The following is a 13,773-nucleotide window of genomic DNA, read 5'->3' as shown; positions in this document are numbered from 1 at the left end:
TTTCATCATCTTTAAAATATTTTAATAGTTTAATGACATTTGATTCCTAGGTCGTACAGTTCAATAATTTAAGCATATTAAAAAGTTGTAAAATCATTGCTATAATCAATTTGAGAACAGTTTCTTCTTTTTTGTACTTGGTACTAGCTCCTCATTTTCCCCCTGATGGATCCTGCTGTAACCACCCAAAACCAAACTCACTGCTGTCACCTCAGCGCTGGCTCATAGTGACTGTGAGTTTCCGAGACTGGAACTGTTTATGGGAGTAGAAAGCCCAGTCTTTCTCCCGTGGAGCTGCTGGTGGTGTTTTGAGCTGCCAACCATGTGGATCACAGCCCAATTCATAACCAATATACCACCAGGGCTCCTTGCTATATCCCACAGGAAACTCTTAATCCAGTTACCATCTCTATAGATTTACCTATCGTGGATTCCACATAGAGAAAAATCTACAAAAATGAAAGCAAGGACACATAAACTCAATAACAATAAAAATCCTCAGTTGAAAAGATAACAGAAAATAATGAAAACTAGAAAAATTGTAAATAGGTCAAAGGGTCTTTTAATTCCATATTACCAGGAACCCCTTGGAGCCCCTCCATAAGTCCTTAAAATGACTTAATACTTAATTCATATCCAGGTTTCGCTATAAAAAATCTCTTGTACATCTACTGTGTTTAATCCTGGACTTAATCCAGGACCACACAATACAAATGGTTGCCTTATTCCATTTTACTTAGCCTTTATTTATTTGACATTTTGTTTATTAATGTTATTAACATTTATTATTATTTATTGACATTTTACTCTTGACAATAACTTATTGAAAAGACAGGCCCAGTGTCTTGCAGTCTGACCTCCTGGACATTTGACGTCTCTTCCAATGTGGGTTACGATGGGCAATAGGGTGGCTAGCTACTAGCCACATGTACTTATTTTGTAGTGTGTAAAATACACACTGAATTTCTAAGCCTGACTACTGAAGAGTGTGAAATATGTTGTAGTAACAGTTTAAAAGCATTGGCAACATGTTGGTACTATTTTGGATCTATTAGGTTAAAGAAAATGTAGTAGTAAAATTATTTTCACCTGTACCTTTGTACTTTATTTAATGAGGCTATAATGAAATTTAAAACTACTTACGTGGCTCCCCTTCCATTTTCTGTTAGCTGGTGCTGATCTAACAGGAAGAATACGGTTCCCCATGGGTTCTCTGGGAGCCAGTGGGAGAAAAGACCACCAATAGGCAGCAAGGGACCCTTGGCTAGGGTTTTCTAGCACTTAGTGGTGCGTCCTTCGAAGTGAAATCCAAATGCTTCTCTGTCCTAGATCTCGCCCAGAACACGTTAAGAGCTAAGATCCCGTAAGCCTGGCACTGTCCAGAGGGTGGAACGGCTTTTAAAGAGTGCGTCCCTGAGACCTAAGAGTGTTAAATACTGGGAACCTGAATATGCAGTCCAAATGCTCAGTTCTGTTGTGGACCTAGTGCTGTTGATATAAAAGCAGAGCCATAAAGGGGACAGTGAAAGTGTGTATTTGTGGCATTCAGTGATTTATTGATCCGTCTGTTTTCTTTCACAGTGATGGAAAACCTCGGACAGACAATTACCTCTGAATTTTCCCAGGAAGTTCAGCGTGAGTTTCGAACACCGGAGTTTGTGAGTACTGCCACTCTCTTGTCAGCTTGTTTTGTTTTGCTAGAGAAGTTTTCATGAAGAGGGGCTCTGGGGCTGGCACAGGCCCCACAGGCAGGGACTGTGTCTTTGAGGCCTCCGGGAGCATGCTACTATGGAGCTGTGTCCTCAGTATCAGCCCTAATGCATTCTTCATCTCCCGCTGGTCTGGAGTAGATTCCAAGGCAGAGCAACTCTGGAGGACAAAGCAGAACTTCTCCAACGAGTTTCCAAGGCTGAGATCTTTACAGAAACCAAGAGAAAGATGGCTTTGAACCTCTGGCCTTTCTTTTGGCAGTTGAGTGCTTAACCACAATGCAACTGGCCTACTCTTCGTACCGCTTGGGTATTGGCGAATGGAAATTCCTTCTACAGTAACAACAGCAGCCTCTTCCCAAAACGTGCTCTTCAGTCACTGGCACTGTTGCTCGCAGTTTCGCTTAGCAACTCAGCAAAGCCGGCTCCACTGAGCACGTGCCAACAGCTGGACCAGTCTAGTCATCGAAGGTGGGCGTGGTCTGATTGCCCGTTCTTTCTGGAATGTTCAGCCTATGTGGATGGCTCTTGGAGGGCTAGAAATTTTCTACTGGTTGTTCCCACCTAAAGAGGAACTAAATGCGCCCACTAAATTAGACTCATTAAAGCTTAACCATGGTTCCTACCCTCAAGGAATTAAAAAGTGCATCACATGCTACTGTGATTTTATTAATGCCTTGTTTAAAGAAAATTAAGCACCTAGGATGCCTTGTGCAGAATGTCCTTACTAAATAGATTTTCTCTCGGGCTCACTTGGAAGGGACGGGTGAGGAGGGCCGTGTCCCTGGCTGACGTACCGTATTATCACTCCAGATGTGTAGGAAAAGCAGGCCAAGCTCTACCTAGACGGACTGATTTTCATCCTCGCTTGCAAATGACTCGTCTACCACTTCAGCCCTGGGGGAACAACAGCAACAAAATCTTTCTGAGTTGATTTTCAAAGGGTGCTACACAGCCTCCGTGCCAGTAATTGGAAGGGCAGATCGCGCTATTGATAAAGACAAAAAAGGAACTCCTGGTGTGCTTGTCCTGGTCTCACCCACTCTTTATGGATCTCACACTCTGGTCAACCAGGAGCAAGGACGGAAGCCCAGGAGCGCACATCACACTGTACCCACCGTGCCATTTTCTTCTACGCGAGGGACGTCCGCCCGCGGGGTCCTAGCAGACTGCCTGCTGGGAAAATCACTTGGCTGTAATAGAAAGGCATAGCATTCAATGACTTCCCTAGTCTCTTCAATGAGATTTTCAGTGGAGGAAATTTGTGAATGTTCACCATTATCCTGCATTTAGAAATAGTAGGGGCCATCTTGTGGGGTTTTTTCATTTTAATTTCTGTAGTTGGAGCCGAACACCAGAAATGAATGACACAGACATTTCACACTTGAGTATGATGTTGGTAGTAGCTCATGGAGCTCCACTCTCCACCCCTGCTTTCTTAGGCTTTATGCAACATGGGCAATCTAAACAGAGCTGTGTGCATTAAGGTGTTGGTGAGCCCGGTAAACACATAGACACCTCACACCAATTCCCTATGTGAGAATAAGATGCTTTTCCTCAAGAACAGATTGCTGGACATCGCGGTGTTGGAAGTCGGCATGCCTCGGCAGTGTCCTTCTCCACAGAGGGTGCAGATACCTTGGTTGTCCTCCCCCCTTTTCCATGGTAACTTCCTGAGTAGCACATTCCCATCTCCCAGGTGTGAAGAGCGACTAGTCCAAGCTGGAATAAGCACTCAAGGATCGCAGAATACTGTGCACCCTACTCAGAGGCTTGTTTTCAAAACGAGCTAAAACTGTCTGAGCTGGAAGTCAATTCTTAGGCTAAATCCCCACTTCCTAATTATGTCTGTCACCAAGAAGAAAAGCCACTCATGTAACCGAGTCAGAGCGGCGTTACAGAACAGGGTACAGAGCCTAGCGTTTCCTAGGCTGCACATCTGTTTGGAAGCGGACTTGACCGTACCTTTTCCCCACAGAGCAGCTGCTGGGTTCCAAGCAGTGCCTTTATAGTGGGCTGCCGAGTGCTTTAATCACAGTGCACCGGGGCTCCTGGAGCAAAAGCAGAGGTTCTTGTTTGGGGGTGGAGTTGTAAGTTGTTCATGACGTTGCGCACCTTTGTGTAGCTGATACCAGGTTTTCCTATCCTGACCGTTGGCCCCTCTCTCACTGGCCTCAGATGGAATCTCTCTGTTTCTTGCGCTTCCTGGAGCTGATGCTCTTGCCCTGCCTCTTCTCCGCGTGGCACACACTCAGCTGCCTACATTGGGTCCCCAGCTGCACTCTCGCCAGCTCATTAGTAAGCGCATAGGACCCAATCTGCTGTCTCCTTGGCAAACAAACAGGAGGCGCAGAAGAAGTGCCCAGAGAGTCAGGTGCTCAGGGGACCCCGGTACTGTATTTCAGGGCAGACCTTTTTTGTCAGCAGAAGGTTACAGCATCAGTGATCACAGGTGGCTGCAGACGTCTGTGCAGTGGACTGGGCAGATGCCAGGACCCAATCAGGTACATTGATTCACACCAGACACCTGAACACAGAGAAGCAGGGGCCAGACTACAAGCCTGGGTGCACAGGAACCCAGACACGTAGCAAAGCTGAAAGCAGAAAGGAACCGGAGCAGAGCCGGCAACGTTCTCTTTTCTCCGCGTCTGGCATTTGGGAAGGCCCGGCTGCAGTTTGCTCAGCTGAAGTGAAAGAAAGTAAGGCACAGGCCGTGTTTGCTCAAGCCTTCTCCTCACATAGTTCAGATTTCAGGAGCATCAAGAGCCCAGTGTTGTTTTACACAACGGAGAGTATTTATGCAGTTTGGCCAACCCGGAGAAGCAGATGCTTATCATTATTAGCTCCTTCAGAACTTTTGTTTGTTTTTAGTTTGAAACAAGGCCTTGGAGGGCAGGACTAGGTCAGTAACCTGGGTCACAGGCATGATGAGCAAGTTAAGCTTTTCTCTCTCGGCTCAGTTATCCATCCTGTGGCTCCTTGGGCAAAGCCGGCCTTGCCATGCTGTCTGCCTACCTTACCGGGAAAGACATGCTGGTGCGCCTCCCGGGGTAGCTTGAACACAGTAGCCCCCTGTTCTCCGGGGGTGCACACGCCACTAGATCTTCCTCCACCAGCTTGCTGTAAGACCATCATCCGATGCTGCCCACCTTGCTACTTTTTAGCCCCTCCCAGCCTTCGCTAAGATGTAGATCAGTGAGGTGAGCTGAACTATGCGGAGAGGTTAAGGGGTCCACCAATACATGGGTAAGAGGGGCGTGTGTTTATGGTCCCTTGCAGCTTGTGAATAACTGGGAATATGTCGCAGCAGAATGTGTAGGTGTAGACCCACTGAGCTCAGGTGATTATGCGGGTAGGGGCAAGGTGAAGGGACCAGGTCAAATACTGTTCTAATAGACAGGAACATGGTGGTAGTGCTTGGAAGGGAAGCCATCCCAAAGCCAGTTCAGTGGGGTTTTGTTTTTCTTGTTATTGTTCTTTGCTTACAAGCAATGGTGATTGTCCTATATATCCTGCCATCTCTTTTACTAACTTACCATTTTGCCATGGACATTTTTTCCATCCTGATTTTCTTCTCCAACTTTATATTCTTCCCTAATGCTGTGCACCCTTGGTGGATGGTGATTTATTTATAAGGCCTGTTTTTGGACGACATCAGTTCAAGGGGATCTACTTGGGATGGTAGGAAACCTGAGGCTCGGAAACTTTGAGTGGTGATCATACCTTAGGGGCATGGACTATGTGTATTATGACAGGTGTTACACTTTGGGAAAGGGCTTGGCCAGTGTGAGGCCAATGTTGTGGAGTTCCAGTTAAAAGAGGAACCTGCAGAAATAAGCAGATTCCCAAACAGAAAGTGTCCACATGAAGATGAAACAAACCTAGATTGCTCTACATTGCGGTTGCATGTAGACTCAAACCAGCCAGAAAAGAAGTCCACAATTCACTGCCATCAAGTTGATGGGTCAGAATCAAAGTGCCCCTGTGGGTATCCAAGTCTATACATTTTAACAGGAGTAGAAAGCCTCATCCTTCTCTCGTGGAGCAACTGGTGGGTTCCAATTGCTGACCTTGAGCTGAGTGTATAACCCTCTGTACCACAGGGCCCCTGCCCCAGGCCTGGTTAAGAACAGAAGAGAACTGAGAGCTTAATCCCGGCTCGCCAGACTTTGTTGGCCCAACAGATGCCAGGCTGATTCTGTTGAGTCAGTTCTTACTTATGGCAGCCTCGTGTGTTGGAGTAGGTCTGAGCCCCACAGGGTTTTCTTGGCTGAGATCCATAATGAAGTCGACTGCTGGGTCTTTCTTTTGTGGCTCCCCTGGGGAGATTGGAACCACCAACTTTTGGGTCAGTAGTTTAGTGTTAATGGACTAATTTTGTAGTTATCATATGTGCAATCCAGGGAGAGACCTTTCTAAGCCTCCAAAAAGTGTAGGTGTGGAGGGGCTGGGAATCGGAGATTTGAAGAGGCGGCGAAGGAGGTGCATTGGGAAGTTGTTAAGGCTGTTACTAGACACCCTGCCTTGGACCCAGACACTCTGATGCATCTGGCTGCCTGGGTACACTTGGGGTCAGGAACGGGGCTTGAGGACTCTGGTCTCGCAGTGGTGAATCTTCAAGCAGCAAGTTGGGAGATGCTGCAAGGAGGTTTTCTAGACAGGAGAGCACCTAATGGGAGGAAAGAGAAGGCTCAGGAGATGGAATTTTATGGCCTGTGTCTTGCTCGTAACACCTGCTTTCCGGCCTTCTCAGACTCCAGCTTTATGTCTCACTTTCCTGACGTTTTGGAACTAGAAAGATTCATGCCACCTCCTGTCTCATACCAATTGATGATATTGACCATTGTTTAGTTTCTACTCTATCTGGAATCAATAAAATAAGTGCGTTGGGCTGCAAGAGTATTACATAGGATCGAACAAGGAAGGTGGTGAGACTCCACAGGATTTAGCCGCATTAAACTAGAATCAGAGACTCGGGAATGTGAGGATTAAAGTGGAGCAAATGCAAGGGTGCTTCAAATGAAGTGTAGAAAGTTGGAAAAGAAAAAAAATGGAATTTTCCGATGGGCTTTCTGAAGTCCCTTGTAGGTGCCCCCTTTCCATCCAGCCCTCCTGGCGACACACAGACAAGGATGTCTGAAGACTATCCACATTTAGGGTCTTCTGTACTTGGTTCTCTTCCTGGGGAAGATACTGCCATATCGACAATGCTGGCTATTTCTTCTTCTTTGTTTCCCCAAGCCATTTTATTAGGAGCTAATCCAGTCATCATACCCACTGTGTTAGTCAGGGTTGACTAGAGAAACAAATCCATAGACACTCATATGGGTATAAGAAAGAGCTTTATATAAAGAGTAATTATAGATTTAAAAAATATCCCAACCCTGTTCGTATCAAGTCCATAAGTCTGATATTAGCCTGTATGTCTGAGACCAGTCTATAAATTCCTCTTCAGACTGACACAACGCATGCAATGACCCCAAAGACAGGAAGGTCGCAGGCCAGTGGGTGGGAAGCATCTCAGCGCTGGCAGGGGTCTCCCTGTGGCCCCTCTCACTCCAGGGCTCTGGCTCCCATCAGCATAGCCCCATCCGGCTTGTCATCAGGAGAGTCTCACAGCAAGTGCCTCTAGAGAGGAAGACAGGACTTCCCAGAATCCTCTGGAGAAGGCCAGCCCCACACAGAGACCTCATTGGCTGTAGTCTGATTGACAGGCTAGAGTCCATCCCTTCGCAAGTTGACAGATTACATAACTGCCACACCCACCTTTCCACAGTTCAGTCATATCAAACAGCTTTGTACAGTTGCTACCAACATCAGTTTCAAAACACTTTTCTCCCTCTTGAACACCTTGATGTCATCAGCTCCTCCTTACACACCTCCCCTGCTGTACCCCCAGGAGCCCTTTTTCTAGTTGTTGTCTATGGATTTGCCTATCCTGAGTGTCATCTATAGGAAAACACATAACAGAGAATCAAAAAGGCTGTCAACAAGGACAAAATACAACAGAGATAAAGCCCAATATGAAAGAAAAAAAAACTCCACGGAAAATATTAAAAACCAGATCAAGCCCAAAGTGTATCAGAAAGGAGACCAAATGACAAGGCTTTAATGATTCATGGTATTTCTTCAAACCCAGCTTTGATGCTCTTTGACCAGGTGAAGATATTAGTGATGCCAAGGAAGAATTACAATATTAATCATTCTACAAACACTTGTGTGCTGACTACTGTTAGGCACTGTAGTGAACAAAAAGAAAAATGGCCCAGCACTCACGGAGCTTACATTTTAATGGAAGAGACATAAAATAAAGCAAATGAAATAGAGAATCTGTCGAAGGTTGATAGTTCAAACCCGCCAACTATCCCGTGGGAGAAAAATGTGGTACTTTTCTAGAGAGATTGGCAGCCGTGGAAACTCGATGGCACAGTTCTGCCCTACAGGACCAGGGGGATTGCAATCAACAATACTGCAGTGGGTTTGATTTGGGGGTTATTTATATGTGGGGGCTTCCAAAAGTTCATGGATATAGAAGCAAAGATAACGGAGTCTTCCCTTCAATAACTTGTCTGTTAACTAAAAGGTTGGCAGTTCAAACTCACACTGTGGCACAGAAGCAAACATGGCTGCGGATCTGCTTCCAAAAGTCACAGCCCTGAAAGCCGTGTGGGACAGGTCTCCTCTGTACACATGGGGTCACCATGGGTTGGAGGGGACAACAGAAAATGTACCGGACAAGCGCTAGCAAGCTAGCACTTAACACCTCCAGGGTGTGAGGGGCAGTGACTTCAGGGATCAGTAGCCTCTCCTTCAGGAGGCAACCAGTTTAAAGGAAACCTCAGGAAATCGCAGATGTCAAGAAGCAGACGAAGCAAAGAGTAGAGATCATGTTAGAGCAGAATCTCCCACCCTCGGCATTGGGCATCTGGAGCTGCTCTTAGTTGGAGGGACTGTCGTATGTATTATGGGGGGCTTCCAACTTCGAGTTATTCATGGAGCCCCCGTTAAGGAATGACTTGGTCACCAAAGAAAAGATATATAGGGTCTCGGGCCCCGTGGCCTGTGGATGTGATTGGAATTAGGGTTTTCTGAACGTTAATTCGGCCATGCCTGAGGAGGGCAGATCCTGCTGTGGTGTACCCTAGTCGATTCTCACCTACAGGACAGACGAGGACTGCTCCATAGGGTTTCCTAGTGGGACCCGCAGAAGCCCAGCACTTCACCACTGCTCCCGCCGGCCTCCACCAGTGAAAGGAACAAACATCTAGCAAACAAAGTATTCAGTGGGGGCCTGAGATCAAAGATAGCTGGACTAGTAAGAGCTGTTAGGCTGGCCATTTGCTGTAGTCGGAAATCATATGGCATTTCAAGCTGAAACCTTTCTGTGTCTTCCAGTATAAACAGCGATGGAATGTATCCTTTTTGTGGCACTGGCAGGAAGGGCATTTGGTTACTGGCTTTCTGTGGCTGCTGCAGGAGCGAGCACTGTGGATTTGTTAGGATCAGTTTCCCGAGCAAAAGTATGCACTCGCCTGGCAGAGTCCATGCTGCCGGCACCTGTTCTCCGAGTCACTTCTGTGGAATGCACAAGAGTTCCCGGAGGAACAGAGGCATATATGGTGATTAGGCCTCCAGGCCAGGCTCGGAGTGGGTTTAAAGCCATTTTAATGTAGTATTAACAAATCAGCATCCTGGGTTAGCAAAGGTCTGGGGGCACTCAAATGTAATACTTGACATTAGTAACAAAAAATGCAAGCGTTATAGTCCAGAGTGAGTATGTGAATTGAGACTTGTGAAAAATGCTGAGCATGCTGAGTGAATAAGAGAGGGATTTTGACTGGCTGGTTTAGAGCTGTGTGAATCCACAAGGAAACAGTGATGCGTCCCCAACTCGAGGAGCAGGCTTAATGGCAAAAGATGACAGAGAACAGAGCACCCGCTTCTCTAGTCCTTGTCTTCTCTCCTAATGATGATGAACTTTAGATAGAAATGGTTCATGCTATAGAGGGGTGTAGAAGCCCATGCTGCAGGAGAATATTTCAGAAACGAATATAGCTGTTGGAAATTGGTCTAAATATTCTGGCTAGAAGAAGTATGGTTCAGTCAGTATTAAGAGAGCTTGCAGATTTGCTCAGGGGACCGCATTTGGTGATCTTCAGGACGTCCAGGGTCCAGGACAGGTGGCAAAAGACTGCAAGGCCGATGTGACCCTTTTCAAAAAGAGGTGGCATTGAACTAGAAGTTGGGCAAGGGCTGACTTCTGGTGGACAAGACATTGATACTGGAACATTACTCTCCTGGAACATTATTGAATATGAATTTTAAGCAGACGATTTCTGTGAATATGAGATAAAGGTCATTGGGAGTCAACAAAGATTTCATAAAAATAAGTCATGTGGAACTAAGCACATTATTCATGGCTGTATTATTTTAATGACGATTACTCAATGGGTCAACCAGGAGAAAGCCCCACACTTCTTGAGCGGTCTAAATTTAGCAAGGTGTGTACATGTGTGGGAAATGCATCAATGTAGAATGGAGATGTGTGGGCCTAGTGAGAAGGTGCTTATCTGGATGATGGATCTTACCAAGACTGTCGGGTAATGGATTGAAATCAATTTCTGGGGGAGACGAAAATCAATATGAATTAAAGTACACTCCTGCCCCTAATTCATTAATATCAGCTGTTCAAGTAACGAGTCTAAGAAACAAGGTTTACAGCGCTCCAAGAGAAAAGGTAGGCACCTGACTAAATAAACCCAGTGTGAATCAAGCTTGTATTGATGCCAGAAAGTGAACACAGGTCATGTGTCCAAACCAAGGAGAATATTAGACGACTCTGGCTCAGTGTCAGTTACGCCGCCTTCTCTTTTGGATGCCGCTCCGTTTTGAGAGAAAGCATGGGGCGAGGAGACCTCTTTGTATCCTGACACTCAACACCACCCTCCATCCCCACCCCCAGCCAACAACAGCAGAACAGAACAACGCCCCCAGGACCATCAAGTCATGGAGTTGATTCTGACTTCTGACTCATAGAGGTCCTATCTGGGGTTTGCAAGGCTGTAGTCTTTATGGAAGTGTGAATCTCACCCTTCTCCTGGAAGAGCAACAGGTGGGTTCAAAGGGCAGGCCACGCTGTGAGCCACTATGCCTCCAGGCCTTCTACCCTGCAGGAGGCAGGCCAGCAGAGTTTTCATTTAAATCATTGGTGCATGCCTTTGGAAAATACAATACTAAAGCCCATGCATAGAAGGTATATGTGCGCAGACAGACATGTTTCAGCATGAACATTTCCCGCAGTGACAGTGTCTTAGCCCTCAAGGAGTTCAAAACACAGATGGACTCCAGGAGGTAATGGATCCTTGAGCCGGGCCATGGCAGTGGGGGCGGAAAGGAAGCGTGTGCCATCTGTAGCAGGTTCGAGTCCTTGATGGAAAGTCAGCAGGGTGTGGTGGTGGCAGTAAGGGAATGGGAGGAACTTTCTGTGAATAAATCACCCAAATGAGTTAAATGTGACTCATTGATGAATCTGCGTTGCTTCCTTTCATGTTTCTCCTTATTCGATCTATTGCTAGCACCATCAGCCAAATTATGTAATCAATAAAGACCCATTCCTCCCTATACAGGTATTCATTCCGCTTGGTTGTATCCCCCTATCTCCAGAAACCCTTGGCTGTAAAATGCCTTGGGAATGCCTGCCCCTCAAACCTAGCACATTTGGAATTCAGTGAGCTCTCCCTGGTCTCGGGAATGTCAACATTAATTTGACAAAAACCTGGACAAAGACAGCAGGGAGCCCTGGGCGTTCGGAACAAAGATGGGACGTCAGTTTTTGCCCTGGAACTCATTTGATGATAAAGTCATCCAGAAGCACATTACAATAACGGCTTCAAAGCACACCAGCCAACCCAACAGCAGGGGAAGAACTGAGTTAAAGAAAAGAGTTTGCTGGTAAGTAACCTGACCATGCTGTGACCTAAAAGACAGCACCAGTGTAGAAAGTTGTAATAGAAATACAAAGAAAAGCCCTACCTTGGTGGAAATGTACACATAGCGTGAGTCCCCAAGATGCATGTAAAAAGCCAGAGCCGTGGGCATTCGACTGCAGTTGCCCCTCCCCTTCTAGCCTCTTAATTAAATTACTTTATAAGGTTTAAAAGCTTTGGGAAGATGACTTGAAATCCTTTTATTTCTGGCCATGAGGTTTCCTGATTTCATATATATATATATATATATATATATATATATATATATATATATATATATATATATATATATATATATATATTACTGTAAGTCTCAAATGCTTTTCTTAAGTCTAAGAAATATAGTTATGGTAAGAATCTATAAATATGCTTTTACACAGAAAATTCTAATGGCTCCTTCAAATGCATTTACAACTCCTCCCAAGTCACTTTTTGAAATGTAGATTAATGTGACCTGGCAGGTTGTAATAACTACCACAGAACATTTTCATTAATTATCATGGGCAAACCAGTAATTTGGCTCCTTATGATGTTAGTATGAATTAGACTATATCAAGTCAGGATCCTAATTGTAGCTTGAGTAAAATTTGATCACTAATCCCAAATCCTGCAAAATCAAAACACAGAAGAAATTTGACAAAGCCATCAGCAATATCAGTGGCATTGCTACCATTTGATAGACTTGTATCAGCCTGAAGCGTTTTTAAAGAGTAAAGATATTGTCTTGCGAGATAGGAAATAAAATGCCTGGGGCAGGGGGCTGTGTTAGGAAAAAGAGGCACTTCTCAGATTTTGAAAGAAAAAGTATTTCTCCTTTTTATTTTGAATTAAAAAATTGGGGGTAGGTAAACATTTTGCCGGCCCCTACCCCCAAAACAAAACAAAGCTGAGCACAAGAAGGGCCTTGGAGGAGTTAGAAGCCCACTGCTCTTTCAGAACCAGGGCTCTCTGCCCCTGTGGGCAGGTCTCTTAGGACCTCAGGATCCTTAAGTATAAACAGAGGAAAAATCAGCGGTAGCTGTCCTCACTGGGGTGCTGTTCACTGCCTGCTCCTGACTGAAAGCCTTTTTGCTCTCTTAAGAGCATATTCATGAAATAATAATACAGCAAAAAGTCTGCCTTTCCATACATGGATGCGAATGGGCGGCTGAGCACATTGCAGACCAAGGGCTGCAGCCCTCTACTGCCCAGCTCTCTACCCCCTCTTCCTCCCGGTCAAATGAAATCAGCCTGGCCTGGGATCACAAGTGTTTCTATTCTCCGTAGAGCAGGAAAAGCATTTGTGATTTATGCGCCTGAGAAACTACAGGTAAGGGCCACTTAGGCGCCTACCAAAATCTTCATTGAATTCAAAAGGAATCCTACCGGGCAGCCTTAGAAAAATGCCAACAGTACAGTCTATCAATAAATAAATATGTTGAGCACTTGCTAGCACTTGCTAATAGAATTTCCAATTGAACCAGAAATCAGAGCTATTTAAATTGTGCCCTATTTTAAACAAACCACTCTCAGCTTCACTAAACTTTCCAGGATTTTTTTTTTTACTTACTCTTTCATTCAATATTTATTCCTCACTGTGCTTCAAGGAATACACACTTCTACACCCCAGGGCTTGCTCTGGAGAATCAAGACCACAATTGTTGAGGCCAAGAATGCGTGTATAGTTGACCCCCACCTACTGCACCTTATCACCTCGTTTGACGGATGGTAGTCATACAACTCATGTTGGTTGCTTGAATGAAATGAAAAAATATAAGAAAGTACGCAGTAGATGGTTAAGTTCCAGCAGCACTTAGAAAGTGCTAGAAAGGTTGTGCAACAGAATTCCTGGTGCAGTCTTCTAAAATAAGAAGACTCAAGCTTCACCTTCATATGCTAATCTGACTCGCACATAGAACCTGAGTCTAATTATTTAAAGTCTACAGTGTGCAGCCGGTACTCAGCTGTGCAGCCAAGTTTAACAATCACTGTCTTAGAAACATACAACTTCTATTTTTGAAGGAGGTAGTATGTAGCTGAACCTTGGAAGGCATGTTTTGCTTGGTACTGAAATCTATACCAAAATCTGTGTCAGTTCA

The 13,773-nt window shown here is 45.2% G+C and overlaps 1 protein-coding gene across 2 annotated transcripts in view; it reads left to right on the top strand.

The window, feature by feature from the left end:
- ANO6 (anoctamin 6) overlaps positions 1-13,773 on the top strand; it is a 210,724-nt gene that overhangs the window by 75,817 nt on the left and 121,134 nt on the right. For both annotated transcript variants that reach the window (XM_075551843.1, XM_075551844.1), the window contains one exon: positions 1,582-1,658. In XM_075551843.1, the coding sequence (XP_075407958.1) occupies positions 1,582-1,658 (77 nt within the window). The remainder of the gene's footprint in view (positions 1-1,581; positions 1,659-13,773) is intronic.

Source organism: Tenrec ecaudatus, chromosome 6 (genome assembly GCF_050624435.1).
Source record: "Tenrec ecaudatus isolate mTenEca1 chromosome 6, mTenEca1.hap1, whole genome shotgun sequence".
NCBI classification, from domain to species: domain Eukaryota; kingdom Metazoa; phylum Chordata; class Mammalia; order Afrosoricida; family Tenrecidae; genus Tenrec; species Tenrec ecaudatus.
Note: the sequence above shows the minus strand (reverse complement) of the source record. Positions and strands in the feature narration are given on the sequence as shown.